This window comes from Mastomys coucha, unplaced genomic scaffold (assembly GCF_008632895.1).
Source record: "Mastomys coucha isolate ucsf_1 unplaced genomic scaffold, UCSF_Mcou_1 pScaffold20, whole genome shotgun sequence".
NCBI lineage: Eukaryota > Metazoa > Chordata > Mammalia > Rodentia > Muridae > Mastomys > Mastomys coucha.
In genome coordinates, this window is record NW_022196903.1 from 53755956 (window position 1) to 53774066 (window position 18111).

Genomic DNA, 18111 nt, shown 5'->3' on the forward strand with positions numbered 1-18111 from the left:
TTTTTTTTTTTCCTTTTGTTTTCCTGTTTCATTTTGAGTAGGATCTCAGCATTGTAACCTTGGCTAACCTAGACCCAAGTAGTCTAAGTTGGCCTTGAATGCTCTCAGATCCTCCTGCCTCTGCCTCCTGAGTGCTGAGAGGAAAGGTGTGTGCCACCGTGCTCAGCCTATAAAGTTGTTTAAAACTATAAATGTATCAAATGGCAGAATTTGCATTAAGAACAGGTAAACCATATGACCTGTGTTGAAGGAAGAAAAATTCTCCTAATACATGTGTCCTTTACAGGTTGCTAGACATCTTAGCAGCAAGGAAAGATCCACAAGGATTATCTGGCGATGTTTTGATAAATGGCGCACCTCAACCTGCCAATTTCAAATGCAGTTCAGGTTATGTGGTTCAAGTGAGTATGAGTAGATTTGGGCAATATATGTGCCAGTATATTTGCTTATAGTATAGTTTGCTTCCAATTGAATATATAACATGCTCATAGAATCTATGTATTTGCATTAGATTTTCATAATCTTCCACTACTCTGGCAGTGATATTAAGGGAAAGACAGTGTACCTGTACTATGGCCCTTGTGCAGGAGTGGTATCAGTTTTGGCTGCTATATGATTTCCGTCAAAAAAATATGTTTACTCGTCATCCTTTACTGTCTTTCTTCCCACTGTAGTTGTCTTTCCTAAATCCTTCCATCAGGCAGCGTTGAGATGTGTGGTTAGTACGTTTACACATGTCCTGTTGGGGTGTATGGTTGGGTGATGAACATGATGCCATTGAACTTGGCATGTGTCTGTCTATGGGGTCACTGCCACGTGAAAGAACTTGCAGTTGACCAGCGGCCAGAGTTTTACCTTGGATGTGTTTGCTATATGAATTGAACTATATACTCGTCCTGGTCATAGAAAAGACTCCCATATCTCACTATAATGCCTTCTTGCCTTAAGGATGACGTTGTGATGGGAACCCTGACAGTGAGAGAAAACTTACAGTTCTCGGCAGCTCTTCGACTTCCAACGACTATGAGGAATCATGAAAAAAATGAACGGATTAGCATGATCATTAAAGAGTTAGGTCTGGAAAAAGTAGCAGATTCCAAGGTATGAGAACCTCTCATAGTATTACGACCAGGGAATTGTCCTGTGTTAGCAATATAACCTTATCCAAATAGTTTCCTATAGTGTCTGTGGCTAAAAATAACTGCTGTTCTGCATGATGAGAAAGTAACTGGCTATATAATTTCTGTAGATAGAAATTAAGGTGAAACAAACAAACAAATGAATACTGATTGATTCCTGGAAATGGAGTGTAGTCCAGCAGGGAAGCATATTCTTCATGTGGCTTTTCCTATATGCTCTTCCCTACCCTCACTCTTCTAGTTAGAGCTCGGCATATATCTGCCCTAAGTCCGTTGCTGCTTGCTGAGGAATAGTTGTGACAGGAGAAAGACAAGAATCCAAAGGGTCTTGCTCTGTGTGCAGCATCTTACTGTGATTTGGCTTCTAACTTTGTCTTTGGTCACATTAGGATCTACTCACAATGTGTCCAGTGGTCTAGTTACTTTTCTGTAGTCTTTCCTGTGACAGCTTTATTTCTCTTCCTTTCCTTCTACCTCTCCTTTCTTCCTTACCTACTGTCAGCATTTATTTCCAGACCTTCTACATGCCAGGCTGTGTTAGTAAGAGAGTAACAAAGAGAAAGAAGGTGCTTCTCCTTTTGAATGTTAGTTGGGATCAAAAAGAGGAATGAGGCAGTGGGTGAACTCTATAAATCAGCAGTCTATCTAGGTTTGGCTGAGCAGACATTGGGCATCGGGTGAAAATATACTGGTTGTAGTTTAACCCTCCTGCCCATAATTATTTAATTCCTTAGAGGCCATGGATAACGGCAATTATAAGGAACTGTTGCTTTTCTTGGTAGTTGGTTGCAGTCATTCATGTACTGTTATTTTGTTGGGAAAAATAACCTTGCATGGTTCCATAGACAGCACCAACTTGGAGACTGAAAAGTACTTAAAATGGTGTGGTAGAATGGGAGCTTTCTGTTTCCCCCTCGTCTCAGTCCACCTAGGAACCGTCTGGAGAGAGATAGCAGGGTTTAGGTGCTAGGTAGTTAGAAACCATGCCCCGTGAGCTTCCCTTTCCTCTCTATTACCTATATCTCAGTTGGTGACCAGCTTGCAAGCACCAGGACCTGACTTCAGTCCCCAGTGCCCATGTAAATCCAGTTTGCACTGGGGAGGAAGAAACGGGTGAATTTCTGAGGTCTAGCCAACTCAGGGAACAACAAAATAAACTGGATGGCTTCTGAGTGAGAACCGACTGTTAAAAGCACAGGCCTTGGGCTGGAGAGATGGCTCAGCGGTTAAGAGCTCTGACGGCTCTTCCAGAAGTCCTGAGTTCAATTTCCAGCAACCACATGGGGGCTCACAACCATCTGTAATGGGATCCGATGCCCTCTTTCTGGTGTGTCTGAAGACAGATACAGTGTGCTCATATATACTCATTAAATAAATAAATCTTTTAAAAATTTTAAATAAATAAATAAATATAAATAAATAAATAAATAAATAAATGTACGGACCTCACTTCAGATCAGGCCTTGCAGCTCTAATTTACTCATCTGATAAAAAAAGAAACCGTCTCCCCCTAGGCATTTTGCTGTTGTTAAACCAGTAATCTTCAGAGTGAAGACAATGAAGCAGCTCCACGAGAGGCAGGTGGTGGGGTGTGTGCTTACAAGAGACATCCTGAGGCAATCAGGGCTGCACCGGTTTGTCTGCTTACCAGATGATGGCAACCGTATTCACTCTTGTTGACAAAGATGACACTTGCTTTAGGTTGGAACTCAGTTTACCCGTGGCATCTCTGGAGGAGAAAGAAAAAGGACAAGCATAGGAATGGAGCTGATCACTGACCCTTCCATCCTCTTCCTGGACGAGCCCACAACTGGTTTGGACTCAAGCACTGCCAATGCTGTCCTTTTGCTCCTGAAAAGGTGAGTGCTACCAGACGTTTTCATTTATTTACTCTCAGGTCACTTATATGTGGCACTATGTATTCTTTGTGCAGGAGTAAACAACAGAATTTCTGTTGAAGAGGAAAGGAAAGAAGAGATATTAAAAATGGTCAATAAGAATATAGAGAATGATGGCTGTGGTGGGACTGGGTTGCTGTTTTAAATAGCAAAGAGGGTCATGGAGGATTTTGGGCAAGGACAAGGGACCTGGGCATGAGAGAGTGAGACCTGGCTGTAGCTGGTGACAGTAACTGGCTGGAGAGGACAGCCATTGGCCCCAAGACAGAACATGCCTAATATGTCTGGAACATCAAATAGACACAAGAACCCAGTTACCCTAGGGTTGTATATAGGAGGCGGATAGTTACAACAAAACACCACAGACCAAGTAACTTAACAACAGAAATCTGCACTACTGTGCAAACATACCACCTGTAGTCTGATAGGTGTTCAGACATTGCTTTGAAAGGTTGGAAGTGGAGTCTTCCCTAGGGACTCTTAGAGCATATGGTTATTCTGATGTCCCTAGTCCCCAGGCCAGCTCTGAGGATCAGGCCTCACACAACTCTGCTTCCTCTAGGTTCCTCCCTGTTGCCTTCCATATCTTATAGTTCTCAATTGAGTGAGTGTTCATCCTCGGTCTGTTTACTCCAGCCCTTCTTCCTTTTGAGCTTTAAATTTCATTGTACATATTCATTGTACCATGCTACTGGGTTATATAAGGACATTTTCACACAAATATGGTGTGTGTTGAGCATGTCCCTCTATATTCCCTCTCTCCCCATTTCACATTTCCACTCCTGTGCCTTTTTGTCCCCTAGACAGTCTCACTACTAATTCTATGTTATATAGACATGCATGATTTTATGTATCTATAAAATATAGGATTCCAGATGAAAATGTAGGATATTTGTCTTTATGAGACTGGTTTAATTTACTTAATATGATTTTTCTGTAGTTAAATCTACTTTCCTGCAAATGCCATATCTTATATCACCATTTGTTTACACATTTCTCCGGTATTGACACCTAGGTTGGTTCCGTAAATTTTGTTGCATTCTCTGTAGTTTCCTCATGTGACATCATCACTGCACATACACACACACACATACACACACAGAGGCAGACTGATGCATGCTTGTCTATAACATTGACCTGAGTAGACCTTCTTGTGTTACAATTTGTACAGTAACTGGCTAGAGAGGACAGTCATTGGCCCCAAGACAGAACATGCCTAATATGCCTGAAACATCAAATAGACAGAAGAACCCAGTTATGTTAGGGTTGTATATAGGAGACGTGCAGTTACAACAGAACACCACGGACTAAGTAACTTAGAACACATCGGTTTGATGTGTTCTTTTACCTTGAGTGTCTTTTCTTCCTTAAGCCACTCCTGTGAAGCCCCTGATGTTCTACTTAATAAACTTCAGAATGATCTTTACATTTTGTATTTGATGTACATTAACTCCTAGTGCAGCTATTCCATATTCTATCTCAATGATTCAATTATTGATGTTCTGGCTTGGTGGAGTATTATTGGTGGTGATGATGGTGGTGGTGGGTTTTTTTTTTTGGTTTGTTTCACTCAGTTGCCTTCTGCATTTGCAAGCAGAGGGTCCTTCTCCCCATGTGCCCTCCTGCTGTATGTGTTTCTACACCCTAATCCAAGCCTTTCATTAACTTTCATATATGTGTGTGGGACTGGGTGTGGGTGTGGGTGTGTGGGTTTGTGTGTATTGACTCCAGGCTGATTCAGTATCTGTGAAGACTGTCCCAGTGTCTTCATTTGACAATAAACATTCTATTGTTTAATGGAATCCATTATGCAGCTGTTCCTTTCTTAAGAAATCAAGGCAGGATTTGTTTGACTTGATCTAGCTTGTTTCTAAGGATTAAGTCCAAGGTCTCTCACATGCTAAACTCTTTATTTACAGTTGATCTTCAAGATATACTCCCAGCTGCTCTTGTTTTTTTTAAAGCATCAAGTTTCATTTTCCTTGCACATAGTTGATACTTAAAAATATATAGAATGAAATAATGATCTCAAACACATACCTTGAGATGCGCTGATACATTATGTATATAAGAGAAAATCAAGTCGGTATTGGGACAGATGTTCTGACAGAAGGAATAGAGAACTCATTAACAATAAATGTAAGGATCAGAACCTTAATGACTCATTATTTTTCTTCTTGTAATGTAGGATGTCTAAACAGGGTCGAACAATCATCTTCTCCATTCATCAGCCTCGGTATTCCATCTTTAAGTTGTTTGACAGCCTCACTTTACTGGCTTCTGGGAAACTCGTGTTCCATGGGCCAGCACAGAAGGCCTTGGAGTACTTTGCATCAGCAGGTATAGTTGATTGTTTCCCATGTGATGTAGGTCCTTCCTTCACAGAATTGCGGAGAGAGCAGAGGATCCGCAGGAGTGCTGTTTGGTCTTCGTCTAACTTACCATGATTCCTCCATTGCTCCGTGGTGTGTTAGCGTTTCTCTTTAGTGTGCTTGTTTGTGTAGACCTTTAACTTTTCCTGTGCTACTTGAATATCTGGGTCATCTGTGCCTAAGTGTGTCCATCGGCTGGACCTGTGCTGCTTCAGTTTCCCACTCATGGTGGTCTTTCCCCAAAAATTCAGTAGTTAGGAGTACATTCACACCTAGCAGTTGGGTCAGTTGAACAGTTTTGGAAAAGCTAGGATTGTTGTCTTCTTAACCACATGGCAAATCATGGCAGATCAGTTTTCACAGGCTACCAGGTGTGCAATCATGGTGTGCTGTAATTGGAGGAGAGGGGGGCCTTGGAAATGATGCTTAACTTTCCTGTAATGTGAGATAGATTATTTAGTCTGTGAGTGGATCTGAGTGACTAGTGTCAAATTTCACTTTGGTGAGCCTGCATTTTTGACATTTGTGATTTCTTTTTAGATTTATGTACTTAATTTGTTATGTGTATGAATTGTTTCGTCTATCTATGTGTATCTATGTGCATGTACATATGTGCATGTACATCATACGTATCTATGTGCATCACATGTAGAGCTAGTGCCCTCAGAGGTCAGAACAGACCACTGTATCCCCAGGAACTGGAGTTATGGATAGTTCTGAGCTATGATACAGTGCTGGGAACCAAGCCTAGGTTCTCTGTATGAACAAGTGCTCATCTCTCCAGCCCCTGTAATTTCTTTTTTAAATTTAGTATATATAAGTCTTTTTCATGTTAGAGATACCTGGCTGTCATTATAAATGATTCTTCATAACCTCATATACACTTTCAAATATTCATTATAATTCTTAATTTTTAAAAAATTAATCTATAATTTAAAATACTTGAGTATACCTTGGTTAAGAGCACTGTCTTCACTTCTAGGCAATCATAGTTTGAGTCCAAGCACTCACTTGGTGGCTCCCAAGCTCTGTGGACTGTAACTCCAGTCCACAGAGATCCCCTGTCTCCTGGCTCTGTTAGACACCAGGCCCACATGTGGCACACAGACTTATGTGCAGGCAAAGTACCCATATACATAAGAAAAAATAGAATAATTGATCCTAAATATGTGGGGAGTTCAGTAGCTAGGAACTTGAGAGAGACTTCAGGCTAGTTTGAGAGAACTGTGAAGTTGAGGCTAGAGTTAAAGTGTGGTGTACTGTCTATGTTTTCTTGAGAATGCTACACAAAACTTGCTCTCTATTTGGAATGATGGCAGGATGACAGAAGAGAATTAGAATCTCTCTACTTAGTAGCTGAAGAAGCAATTATGACGTGCAGGTCTTGAAGTCAGAGCACACAAGGACCACAAGGACAGTTAATGGTTTCTTTCTCTTTTTTTTTTATTTAAACCTGGAGTTAGATCTTGGATGGAAGACCAGTGAGCACTAGAGCATATCAGTAGTCCTTTGTGGCTCATAATTTAAGGTACACATCAATGCAAGAGTTTCTCAAGTGCCCAGAATTCCTCTAGAATTATTGGAGTGTGTGTTAGTGAAGGGAAGGGAGAGTGAGAATGGGGAGAACTTCTCAAGTTCGGTCTTCCCAAGCCTTGCCTCCCTCACCTGAATGCATGCTCTCTTTTCTAAGACCATCAGGGTGTCTTTGTATTGCCTTTTCTTGTAGGTTACCATTGTGAGCCCTACAACAACCCTGCAGATTTCTTCCTTGATGTCATCAACGGAGATTCTTCTGCTGTGATGTTAAATAGAGAGGAACAAGACAATGAAGGTATGTGGATCTTGTAGATTCATACATTGGTGTCTAATTGTTTGAGTAAAGAAAGCATAGTAGTGTGACTCATTAAATCATGCTTTTGTAGGCCAGCCAGAACTATATAATACGATCCTACCTTAAAACAAAAATCATGCCTTTAAAATTCATGTTAATTCAGTGATGTGAAAATAGTCAATAGACGAGCTGGAGAGATGACTCAGCAGTTAAGAGCACTAACTGCTCATCCAAAGGTCCTGAGTTCAAATCCCAGCAACCACATGGTGGCTCACAACTTTTCGTAATGAGATCTGACTCCCTCTTCTGAAGTGTCTGAAGACAGCTACAGTGTACTCACATATAATAAATAAATAAATCTTAAAAAAAAAAGAATAGTCAATAGATACTGTTTTTCTGTAAGTGCTATGCGTGTCTTTAATATAATTTGTAAATAAGTGTCATTTTTAAGGCAGATTTTCAATTAAAATGGTTATTTTTAATAGTATCATCAGGGTTCTCTAGAGGACAGAATCAATAGATGTATGTTGTATGTGTGAGAGTCACTTACAGGCTACATGGTCAAGCTAGGTCAATTATGGCTGTCTACTCATAGAAAGTCCAAGAATCCAGTAGCTGTTCAGTATGAGGCTGGATGTCTCAGCTGGTCTTCAGTGTATGTTGGGATCCTGAAGAAGTAGGCTCTAATGCCAGTGAAGGAGTGCCTCAGATAGATAGATAAACTTACCAGTGAGAGCGAGGGCAAGAAGGCAAGAAGCAAAAGCTTCCATCTCCTATGCCCTTTATATAGGCTACTGTCAAGAAGTATGGCCCGTATTTAGGTAGATCTTCCCACCTGAAATGAATCAACCAAGAAAAATGCCTCAAAGGTGTACCTAGCTACTTTGGTTTTAGTTAATTCCAGTAGTCGAGTTGACAACCAAGATTAGCCATCACAAGAATTTTATAAACAACTCTACAGTAATGACTCATGCCTTTAATCCCAGTACTGAGAGGCAGAGGCTGGCAGATATCAGTGACTTTAAAGCTAGTCTGGGTTATAAAGCAAGTTTCAGGCCAATGAGGCCTGATAATATCTTGCCCTCATTCTCATAGAGAGATAATACCTCAAAACAAACAAAAACCAGGAAACAGCCCATTATGCATTGTCCTTAAGAAGGCAAAGGCCAGAAGCATTTTGAAAAGTAATTCTCTGATAAGTGGATATTAACCTAGAAGATCAGAATACACAAAGTACAAACCACAAACCATAAGAAGATGGAAGACCAAAGTGTGGCTACTTCGTTCCTTCTTAAAAGGGGGAACAAAATACCCATGGAAGGAGTTGTAGAGACAAACTATGGAGCAGAGACTAAAGGAAGGATAATTCAGAGACTGCTCCACCTGGGAATCCTTCCCATGTTCAATCATCAAATCTAGACACTATTGTGGATGCCAACAAGTGCTGGATGACAGGAGCCTGATATATAGCTGTCTCCTGAGAGGCTATACCAGTATAACAGTACCCAACTAATACAGAAGTAGAGGTTCACAGCCATCCATTGGACTGAGTACAGGGTCCCTAATGAAGGAGCTAGAGAAAGGAACCAAGGAGCTGAAGGGTTTGCAGCCCCTTAGGATGAACAACAATATGAAGTAACTAGTACCCTCAGAGCTCCCAGGGACTAAAACTCCAACCAAAGAGTACACATGGGGGAACTCATGGCTCCAGCAGCATGTGTGTAGCAGAGGATGGCCAAGTCAATGGGAGGAGAGGACCTTGGCCCTGTGAAGGTTCTATGCCCCATTGTAGGGGAAGGCCAGGACCAGTAAGCAGGAGGGGGTGGGATGGTAAGCAGGAGAAGGGGGGAGGGAACAGGGGTTTGTTTTAGTTTTATTTTTTTATTTTATTTTATTTTATTTTATTTGGAGGGGAACCTGGGAAAGGAGATATTGTAAATAAAGAAAATATCTAATAAAAAAAAGTAATTCTAATTCTGTGCAGTATGATGTCTATTTAAATAATGAAGGTCTAAATTTGTGTGTGTGTATATATATATATTTATTATCATGGAGTTTTCTGTATCCATAAGATGTTATTATGCACAGCTCAGTTAGCTGGGTTTTTGACATGTAAACTAATTATTGTGAATAATTTTATTCTTTTGAGAGAGTTTTATGGTATAGCCATGGCTAGCCTGGGCTCATTATGTACATCAGGCTGGCCTCAGATTCAGAGATTCATTTCCTTCTGCCTATTGAATTCTGGGATTAAAGGCATGTTGCACAATGCCCCTCACCACTCCAGAGGCAGTGGAACCTGGGAAAATGGAGCCAGTGAATATGGCAATAGCCAGCTTTATTCAAAGCCTCGGACAGTTCATACTTTGAGGTCACTTTAGAAATGTTCTCATGAGTTCAGGTTGTACACAGTCACAAAACTGGCAAACTGTACATGGCAAAAATGTGGTTTTCCATAGAGGGCTATAAAGAATAGTTTAAACATTTCATTGAGTAACAGCAAGCAATAATGAGTAATCTGAGGTAAGCTCCTGTACACTATACTTGTGAGAAGCACAGAAACATATTCCAAGGACAGTTCCATGTTTTAAGGAGCTAAGGTCACAAGATGTGGTACCTTAATGGCCCAGGGTTATGGAGGAAGGGTCAAGACAGCATCAACCCCAGATACATCAATCATGAGGATAGCAGGAGTTGGCTATCTTCCGTCTCCTAGCCTGGTGCCATGAAGCTGACTCTCCCATATCAACCCTAGTGAGAATTTATTACCTTGACAGGTATCAGGCTTCACTTTTCTTGATCTTATAAGGTGCCCTCACCCTACATCGGTCAACCTTATAGCCTCTGAGTATGCAGATGAAGTTCTTCCAACACTTGTACTGGAACACCTGGTCAGAGGTATAGGGCCACACAAACCTTGCCCGAAAGACCCTGGCTACCTCTCCAGGGGTATAAATACCCTGTTTTGCCCCAGTAAATGAACCAGTTCTCCAAGGATGTTGCCAGATGTGTTCTTTGTCCTCAATCCTGCATTGCACTCACCCACACCCAGCTAAGCTTCCCTCCCTCTAGCCTGGTATGCAACAGGACTAGCCACCCCAAGGGAGAAGCAGACATGAGGCACTGAGTAGCAACATGACTCTTGTCTTCTATTCTTGTAGTGTTCTCACAAGCACTCAGAATTTTCCTTATAGGTCTCCATTCCTTGACCCTGTTCCAACACATGCCCAGCTGTTGCTTTATATTTATATATGTTTATATATAAATATGTATACATATACATACACAAATGTAGAATTAAGGAATTATATAATTATGGAACCATAGAAAAATGAAAAAAAAACTGTTGTTAATTGTTAATATTTCACTTCTTTATCTACATTTATCCAAAGCAAACAAGACTGGAGAGCCTTCCAAGGGAAAAAAGCCAGTAATAGAAAACTTATCTGAGTTTTATATCAACTCGGCCATCTATGGAGAAACAAAAGCTGAATTAGATCAACTTCCAGTAGCTCAGAAAAAGAAAGGAACATCAACCTTCAAAGAGCCCGTATATGTTACCTCCTTCTGTCACCAGCTCCGGTGGATTGCCAGGCGCTCATTTAAAAACTTGCTGGGGAATCCTCAAGCTTCTGTAGCTCAGGTAACCATACAAAAGATGGTTGTGCTATGAAGTATTCACAAGGAGGAGCTTGGTTCCCGATTGGACTTCTCCTTCTACTACTACTATTGCGTTTATTTCAGGATTTTATTTACTTTCTACTTATCCTTCTATAACTTTCTGTCATCTCCGTTGTATCTCTGTTAACAGATACTGAAGTTTCGATTTCAAATTGTGAACAATTCTCTTTTTGTGGTTCTCTTCCCCAGTAGTAAAATTTGGTGAAATTCACTCTTAGCTCATGAACTTACAGAGGTAGAAATATACATTCACCTGTGCTTGTCATTTGCACCATAGCTTACTGACCTATGCATAAGGTTTTTTATAATGTGTATTTTTTGTCTTTTAAGTATTGAGTTGATACAGTGTTTTATGGTGTCATGATGATAAATCTTTTCTTTTGTTTGCAATAGTTGAACTTGGTTTGAACCAGTTAGTTATTTACACAGGTTAGACTTGGCATATAACCAGATGTGGTTATATTTGCAAGACCTTAGAATGAATGTGTTATCTGTATAAAAAAATTTGGTCTAATATTAGTATTTAATTTTTGTGATCAAATCCATTTGTAAGCTATATTTGTCTCTTGTAGAGTCATTAGGAGCTGACTATGAACTCTTTATTATTTTTGGTTTTGGTTTGGCTTGGTTTAGTTTGGTTTTTGGTTTTTCAAGACAAGATTTCTCTGTGTAGCCCTGGCTGTCCTGGAATTCCCTTTGTAGACCAGGCTGGCTGCAACCTCACAGAGATCCACCTCCCTCTGACTCCCAAATGCTAAGCCTAAAGACATGCACAACCATGCCTAACTCAAACTCATAATTTTTAACTTCAGCACAATTTTTAACTGTAGTCACTCAGAACATACTTTGCAAAAAAAAAAAAAAAAAAAAAAAAAAAAAAGGATCAGTACATTTGACTGAAGAGACAATAACATTTTTGAAGAATTTATTTTTTTAACCTTTTGTTCAAAAATACAAAAGTCAGAAATACCTGAAAAGCTCATAGAAAGGCTCCTTTGTTCTGTTGTACAAGACTTAGCCTAGCTGTTTCAAGTTTGCTTTTCTATTTGCTGTAAACTCTGGGGAGAGAAGAGTACAGGTTATAGTCATTTATGGAGGGACTGAAGCAGAGACCATGGAGGACCACTGCTTATGACTTGTCTCCCCTGGCTTTCTTATATAGCTCAGGCTTACGTGCCCAGGATTGGCATCATCCACAGTGGGATGATCCCTCCTACATAATTTAGCAGTAAAAAAAATGGGCAAAGTGTGTAGTTTAGAATAGTAAGTACTCCTCAAATTATTCTTTGGAAGACTACACTTACTTATATATGTGTAAACTATCTGATGGAACTTTCAGAATTTATTTTATAAGCTTGGCCTGCTTAGGGTTATGTAGGAGAGTTATAAAAATATACCAAGAGAATGGGTTTCCCCATCCTTAATTTATACCTTAATAGCATAGATATTTATAATTCTCCCCTGAATATGGTATTTCTCACCCAGTCCTCACAGTTCACAATTCTCTTTTTCTAATTTACCTTCCTTCTTTGCAAATATGACCTTCACAAATTACTTTATGCCATGCAGGAGAGATAGCTTAGGTGTTAAAAGAGCCTATACTTCTCTTGCAGAGGACTGAAGTTTATTATGTCACCCTCATCAGAGAAATTACAGTCACGTCTAACTCAAGCTTCCATAGGAGCCGACACTTCTGGCCTCCTGGGTGTCTGCTCTCACATATGGTAGTGTAAACGTTCAAACGCACACACACACACACACACACACACACACACACATTCACACAAACACACTTGTACAGACATACGCAGGCACGCATGCACGCATGCACTTCATGTTTTAAACCAGAAGACTTGGATTTTTTCATACACACAAATATGTTTGTATTGATGCAACTACATAGAAATTAAATGTATGCTTATAACCAGTTTTAATTCTGTTCAAGCTGTACTTTATCTTTTGATACTGTTAAAATATTAAGATTTTTTTTTGAGCTTTGAAAATCCAAGGTATATAAATGAATATTTCATTTTCTTTAGATGAATATTTCTTACATTTTAAAAATTACCTGTGGATAACATATTAATAAATAGAATCCTTTAGATAAATAATATCATTATGTACCACTTTTATAAGCAGGCCAAGTTTATAAAATAAATTCTGAAAGCTCTATCAATACATAGTTTGCACATATATAAGTAAGTGTAGTTTTCCAAAGTATAATTTTCAGAGTACGCACTATTCCAAACTACACCCCTTGCTGCTTGAATCATCTTTAAAAGAATTTTTCTCCAAAGTGTCTTCTTGGGAGCAGTCTGCACAGATTGAGTAGGTGAAGATGGGTCTGTGTATGTGAGGATGTAGAGAATTAGCAACTCAGGGATGTTGTGGTGACCACAGGCACATAGCTTGCTGATGTTGATGGAGAAGCAGTGACAAAGGAGAAAGGTAATGGAAGCTTGGATACCCCTAGAGAAAAGCAAGATGGGTGGATGGATTTATTTGTTTCTTTGTTTGTTTATTGTGACAGTGGCACTTTATATTCCCATGCAGGCATGGACTCTTCAGAGTTCACATAGGTGGAGCCCAGTTCACTGTCACTTCCTTAGCATCCAAAATTCCCTTGTCAGAATTTGTGCCTGTGTGCTTTGATTTTTTTTTTTTATCTTTAACATTAAAACAAAAGACATCATGTTTTTATTTGAACCTCTTAATGGAAAACTTTTTATTCATTAGCAGGAAAGCTTTTAGTTCATTTCAGTTCAAAACTTCTAGTCTCTTGGACTTTGGTTTGTTCTTAAAACAACCTCTTGAGGTTGTCCTGTGTACTTACTGTCCATGGATCCAGTGTCTCACCTGGGACTTCACCATGTGAAGGCCATGACTGGTAGGTCTCAGGGCCTATTCAGCTGATTTGTCAGTTCCCTGACTGCAAATGCTTTGATTTTCAGTTTAATCTAGAAAGCATTCTAGTAATATATACTGTTCTATATTTTATCAAGAACCTATTGTAACCAAGTATCTACAGTGCTTATGAGATTGGATTTTATACATGTTTCTTAAAATAATAAATAATATGCAAGTATTTTAACCTCTAATGGAAATTCTTTTCATTTTTTCTTTTTGAAAAGTTAATTGTTACAGTCATACTGGGGCTGATTATTGGTGCCATTTACTTCGATCTGAAAAATGATCCCGCTGGAATACAAAATAGGTAAGTGAATTTGGATTTTTGCCCCCATTCTGTAGGATAAAAATTAGCATGGATTAATTCTGAGCAGAATAGAAAGTATGTTTTCAAAAAGAGGTACAGAAATCTATTCCAGAGGAAAAACAACCAAATTTGGATCTTAGTTTTGATAAAATACTGTTACTTTCCTTAAGTTTATGAATATTGATTAAGGATTTAGACATAATAAATGTTCTGGGTAAATGTCACTGTTTCTTTGTGGGTAGGAATGAGTTAGTGACTTAGGGTTTTACTGCTGTGATCAGACACCATGACAGGCAGCTAGGAGTAGGTGTTAAACCCCAGCCTACACTGACACACTTACTCCAACAAGGCCACCACCTCTTAATAGTGCTACTCCCTGGGCCATGCCTATATAAACCATCACATTCCACTCCCTGACCCTCATAGGCTTATAAAACACACGAGTCTATGGGAGCCATACCTAGCCATAGCATAATTAAAAAGTACATTTTAGTTCAACTTCCAAAGTCCCCATAGTCTATAGCAATCTCAACAATCTTAAAAGTCCAGAGTGCAAAGTCTCATCTGAGCTTCATTCAGTCACTTAACTGTAATCCCCAAAGTAAGGCAGGAAACTAGATGGGAAACTCTGCATCTCCATGGCTGATATCAAAGCTGTCTTCAGATCTCCAACTCCTTTTTCATCTTTGTTGACAGCAACGAACTTCTTTCTCCTGGACTGTTTCCACTCTCTGTTAGCAGCATCTCTCAGTAGGTATCCTATGGCTCTGGCATCTTTACCATCTTGGAGTCTGTCTCCAAGGCAACTTCGAGTTCACATTGTTCCAGTGTCTGGGATCCATGAACGATCTTCTGGGTTCCTCCAAAGTACTTGGGTCACATCTCCCGCTCAGCCTTCTGTAGCACTCTAGGCTCTGGTTGACTCCACTCCATTGTTGCTAGTGTTCTTGGTGGCCATCCTTTGGTACTGCCATTGCCAATACGCTGAGGTATTCCATTGCATCTAGGCTTCACCAGTGTCCTCTCATAGGCTCCCTTCACGGTGCCAAGCCTGAACTTCTTTGCATGATTCCTTCAGTCCTGAGCTATCAACTGCAATTGAGGCTGTACCTTCACCAATGGCTTTTTCTGGCCTCTCACAGTGCCAGGCTTCAGCTGCTCTCCATGACCCCTTCATGCTTAAAAATCATGGGGCTGGAACATGGCTGGAACCACCTGGGTGATTCTTACATGTTACCAAGTCCAGCTGCTGCTCGAGGTACAACCTTGGCTATCTCTGGAACACAGCTTCTTTGTGCTCTCACAAAACACTTCCAGAAGATTTCACCTCAGTGATGCTGGTCTCCTAATCAGTGCTAATTTCTTAGCTCTAGCTAATCAGCATCAATTGTCCCAGTTGTCCCTTCTATTCTTGACTCTAAAGCCAGAGCCACTTGGCTGAATCTGATGAGTTCTGCTGCTTGCTGGGGCTGGAACATGGCTTTTTGTTTTCTAACTTGCTTGGCTATCCTGGAACTTGCTCTGTAGATTGACCTTGAACTCAGAGATCTCAATGGCTCTGTCTCCTGGGATTAAAGGTGTGTACCACCACACCTGGCCTTAATCTTTTCTTCATCTAGAACTGGCCCTGCCCCAGGCTAACCTGAAACTTAAAGATCTGCTTTACTTTGTCTCTTGGGATTAAAGGCGTGTACCACCATTCTTGGACCTAAATTTAGCTGGGTGGGAACTTGCTCCAAATTCCCACTCCATTAATCTGTTTATCTCCTAGAATATAGGATTCAGCTCCATTCTACTTCTTGGTACCTCTTTAATACTCCAGCCATATATTTTTCCTTTTCTAAGCTTGCTACACTTGTTCAAAACATTCTTCATGAGACTTAACTAGAGAACAAAGTATATGCTGGGTGTTATGATTATAAAAAGAGAAAGAGCTATAAGAATATGTTCTGGTGGGGTGTGGGGGATGGGAGTGACTCGGTGGGCCCATGCCTGGGCATTCCTTACCCCTGAGGGACCAGACACACACCGATATAGTATAGAGTTTATTAAGGGCATGGGGAGGGGAATTAAGAGGGTAGCAGAGGCAGAGAGGAGGAGAGTAGAGACATAGAGGTAAGCCATGGCCACATGAAGAGAAGGGGGAAGGGAATGGGAAGAGAGGGGGCAAGAGGCGAGATGCAAGAGCTTAAGAGGGAGAGGAGGGACCAATCTGCCCTGTTTAAGGGCCAGGACAGCCTGGCTGTTGCCAGGTATCAGTGGGGGGTGGAGTCCAGACTGAATACCAACACTGGGTGTTTCTGAGACTTCCTTTGTCTGTGCAATTAACCTGAGTCTCTTCAACTTAGCCTCAGGCAGACTCATTGGACAAGAGCAAAAAGCAGCCACGTTCTTTACCAAAATACCACAAAAACAGTTTCTAGGCCACTTTCTGAAGTTCTTCTCCACTGAAACCTCTTGGGCTTGGGCCTGGGCCACACACACAGTTCAAATCACTCACAACAACAGTCTTCCATAATCCTACTAGGATGGCTCATTAAGCTCCAACTTAGAACATTCCATGGCTTTCCAAATCCAAAGTCCCCAAATCCACCAAACAAAAACATGGTCAGGCCTATCAATAGCAGTACCCCTGGTACCAACTTCTGTCTTAGAGTTTTACTACTGTGAAGAGACACCATGTCCAAGGCTAGTCTTATAAAGGCCAACATTTAATTGGGGCTGGCTTATAGGTTCAGAGATTCAGTCCATTATCATCAAGCCAGGGAACATGGCAGTGTCCAGGCAGGCATGATGCAGGAGAAGCTGCTAGTTCTACATCTTATTCAGAAGGCAAACAGGAGAAGACTGGCTTCTAGGCAGCGAAGAGGAGGGTATAGCCCATGCCCACAGTGACATGCACACTCCAACAAGGCCACACCTCCTAATAGTGCCACTCCCTGGGCCCAGCATATACAAACCATTAGAGTTGGTGAATTGAAAACTGAAAGAATTGGCTTTTTCATACTCACAAAGCACACAAATATGTATGTATTGATGTAACCATATAAAAATAAATACATCCTTTTAACCAGTATGTCCTTTGGTGACATTAATAACATTCACACTATTGAGTCCGTTGACAACATCCAAGTCCAGGTGATTATTTTCCTCAATGCATCCACCATATCTGTTAAGTAATTACTCTGTGCTTCATCTCACCCTCTGTGAAGCACCTTCCTACTTTGTGTCCCTAAATTTGACTATTCTGAAACTTGCTATATGTGGTGTCATAAGGATTTGTCCTTTGATGTCTGACTTAGTTCCCTTAACGTAATGTCTTGGTTCATCCATTTTGCAGCTTAGTAAGACTTGCCTTTGTAAGTCTGATTGAGTTAGTTCACCGTGTGTGTTGTCTGTCTGTCTGTCTGTCTGTCTACCTATCTATCTACCTACCTACCTATCTATCTATCGATCGATCGATCTACCTATCTAGTTTATCCAAGTACCTGGTCCTGAAATTTTGTGTTGCTCCCACCCATTAGTTGTTGTGAATAATATGATTCTACAAGTACATTTTGCATCCCTGCTTCCAGTTCTCACAGGAACCTTACTAGGAAATTGCTAAATTGTGATAATTTTCTGAGGAAATGTAATTTTATCTTCTATAACAGCTGTACCATTTTATATTCTTGGCTGTTACACGCAGGTGTCTCAATTTTTCTATATCATGATTATTTATTATTTATTTTTAATAATAAAGATCAATTTAATCTTTGAGAAATACACATTTTAGTCCTTTATTTTTTAAAAAATTTGTTGTTAGGTTTTAAGAATCCTTCATTTTTCTGGGCTATTTATCCTTATCAGATAAGAGTTTTATAAGTATTTTCTCTAATTCTGTAGGAATTCTCTCTGTTGGTAATATCTGTTGATGCATGCATGGTTTTGATTTTGATATTGTTTGTTTTCTGTTGCTTGTGAGACAAGGTGTGTG

At 40.2% G+C, this 18111-nt stretch overlaps 1 protein-coding gene across 7 annotated transcripts in view; it reads left to right on the forward strand.

Moving 5' to 3' along the window:
* The window catches only part of Abcg2 (ATP binding cassette subfamily G member 2 (Junior blood group)), a 123233-nt gene that overhangs the window by 93897 nt on the left and 11225 nt on the right, over nucleotides 1-18111 (forward strand). For all 7 annotated transcript variants that reach the window (XM_031382031.1, XM_031382032.1, XM_031382034.1 and 4 more), the window contains 7 exons: nucleotides 287-401; nucleotides 949-1101; nucleotides 2841-2998; nucleotides 5226-5377; nucleotides 7136-7240; nucleotides 10633-10883; nucleotides 14053-14135. In XM_031382031.1, coding sequence (XP_031237891.1) covers nucleotides 287-401; nucleotides 949-1101; nucleotides 2841-2998; nucleotides 5226-5377; nucleotides 7136-7240; nucleotides 10633-10883; nucleotides 14053-14135 — 1017 coding nt within the window. The remainder of the gene's footprint in view (nucleotides 1-286; nucleotides 402-948; nucleotides 1102-2840; nucleotides 2999-5225; nucleotides 5378-7135; nucleotides 7241-10632; nucleotides 10884-14052; nucleotides 14136-18111) is intronic.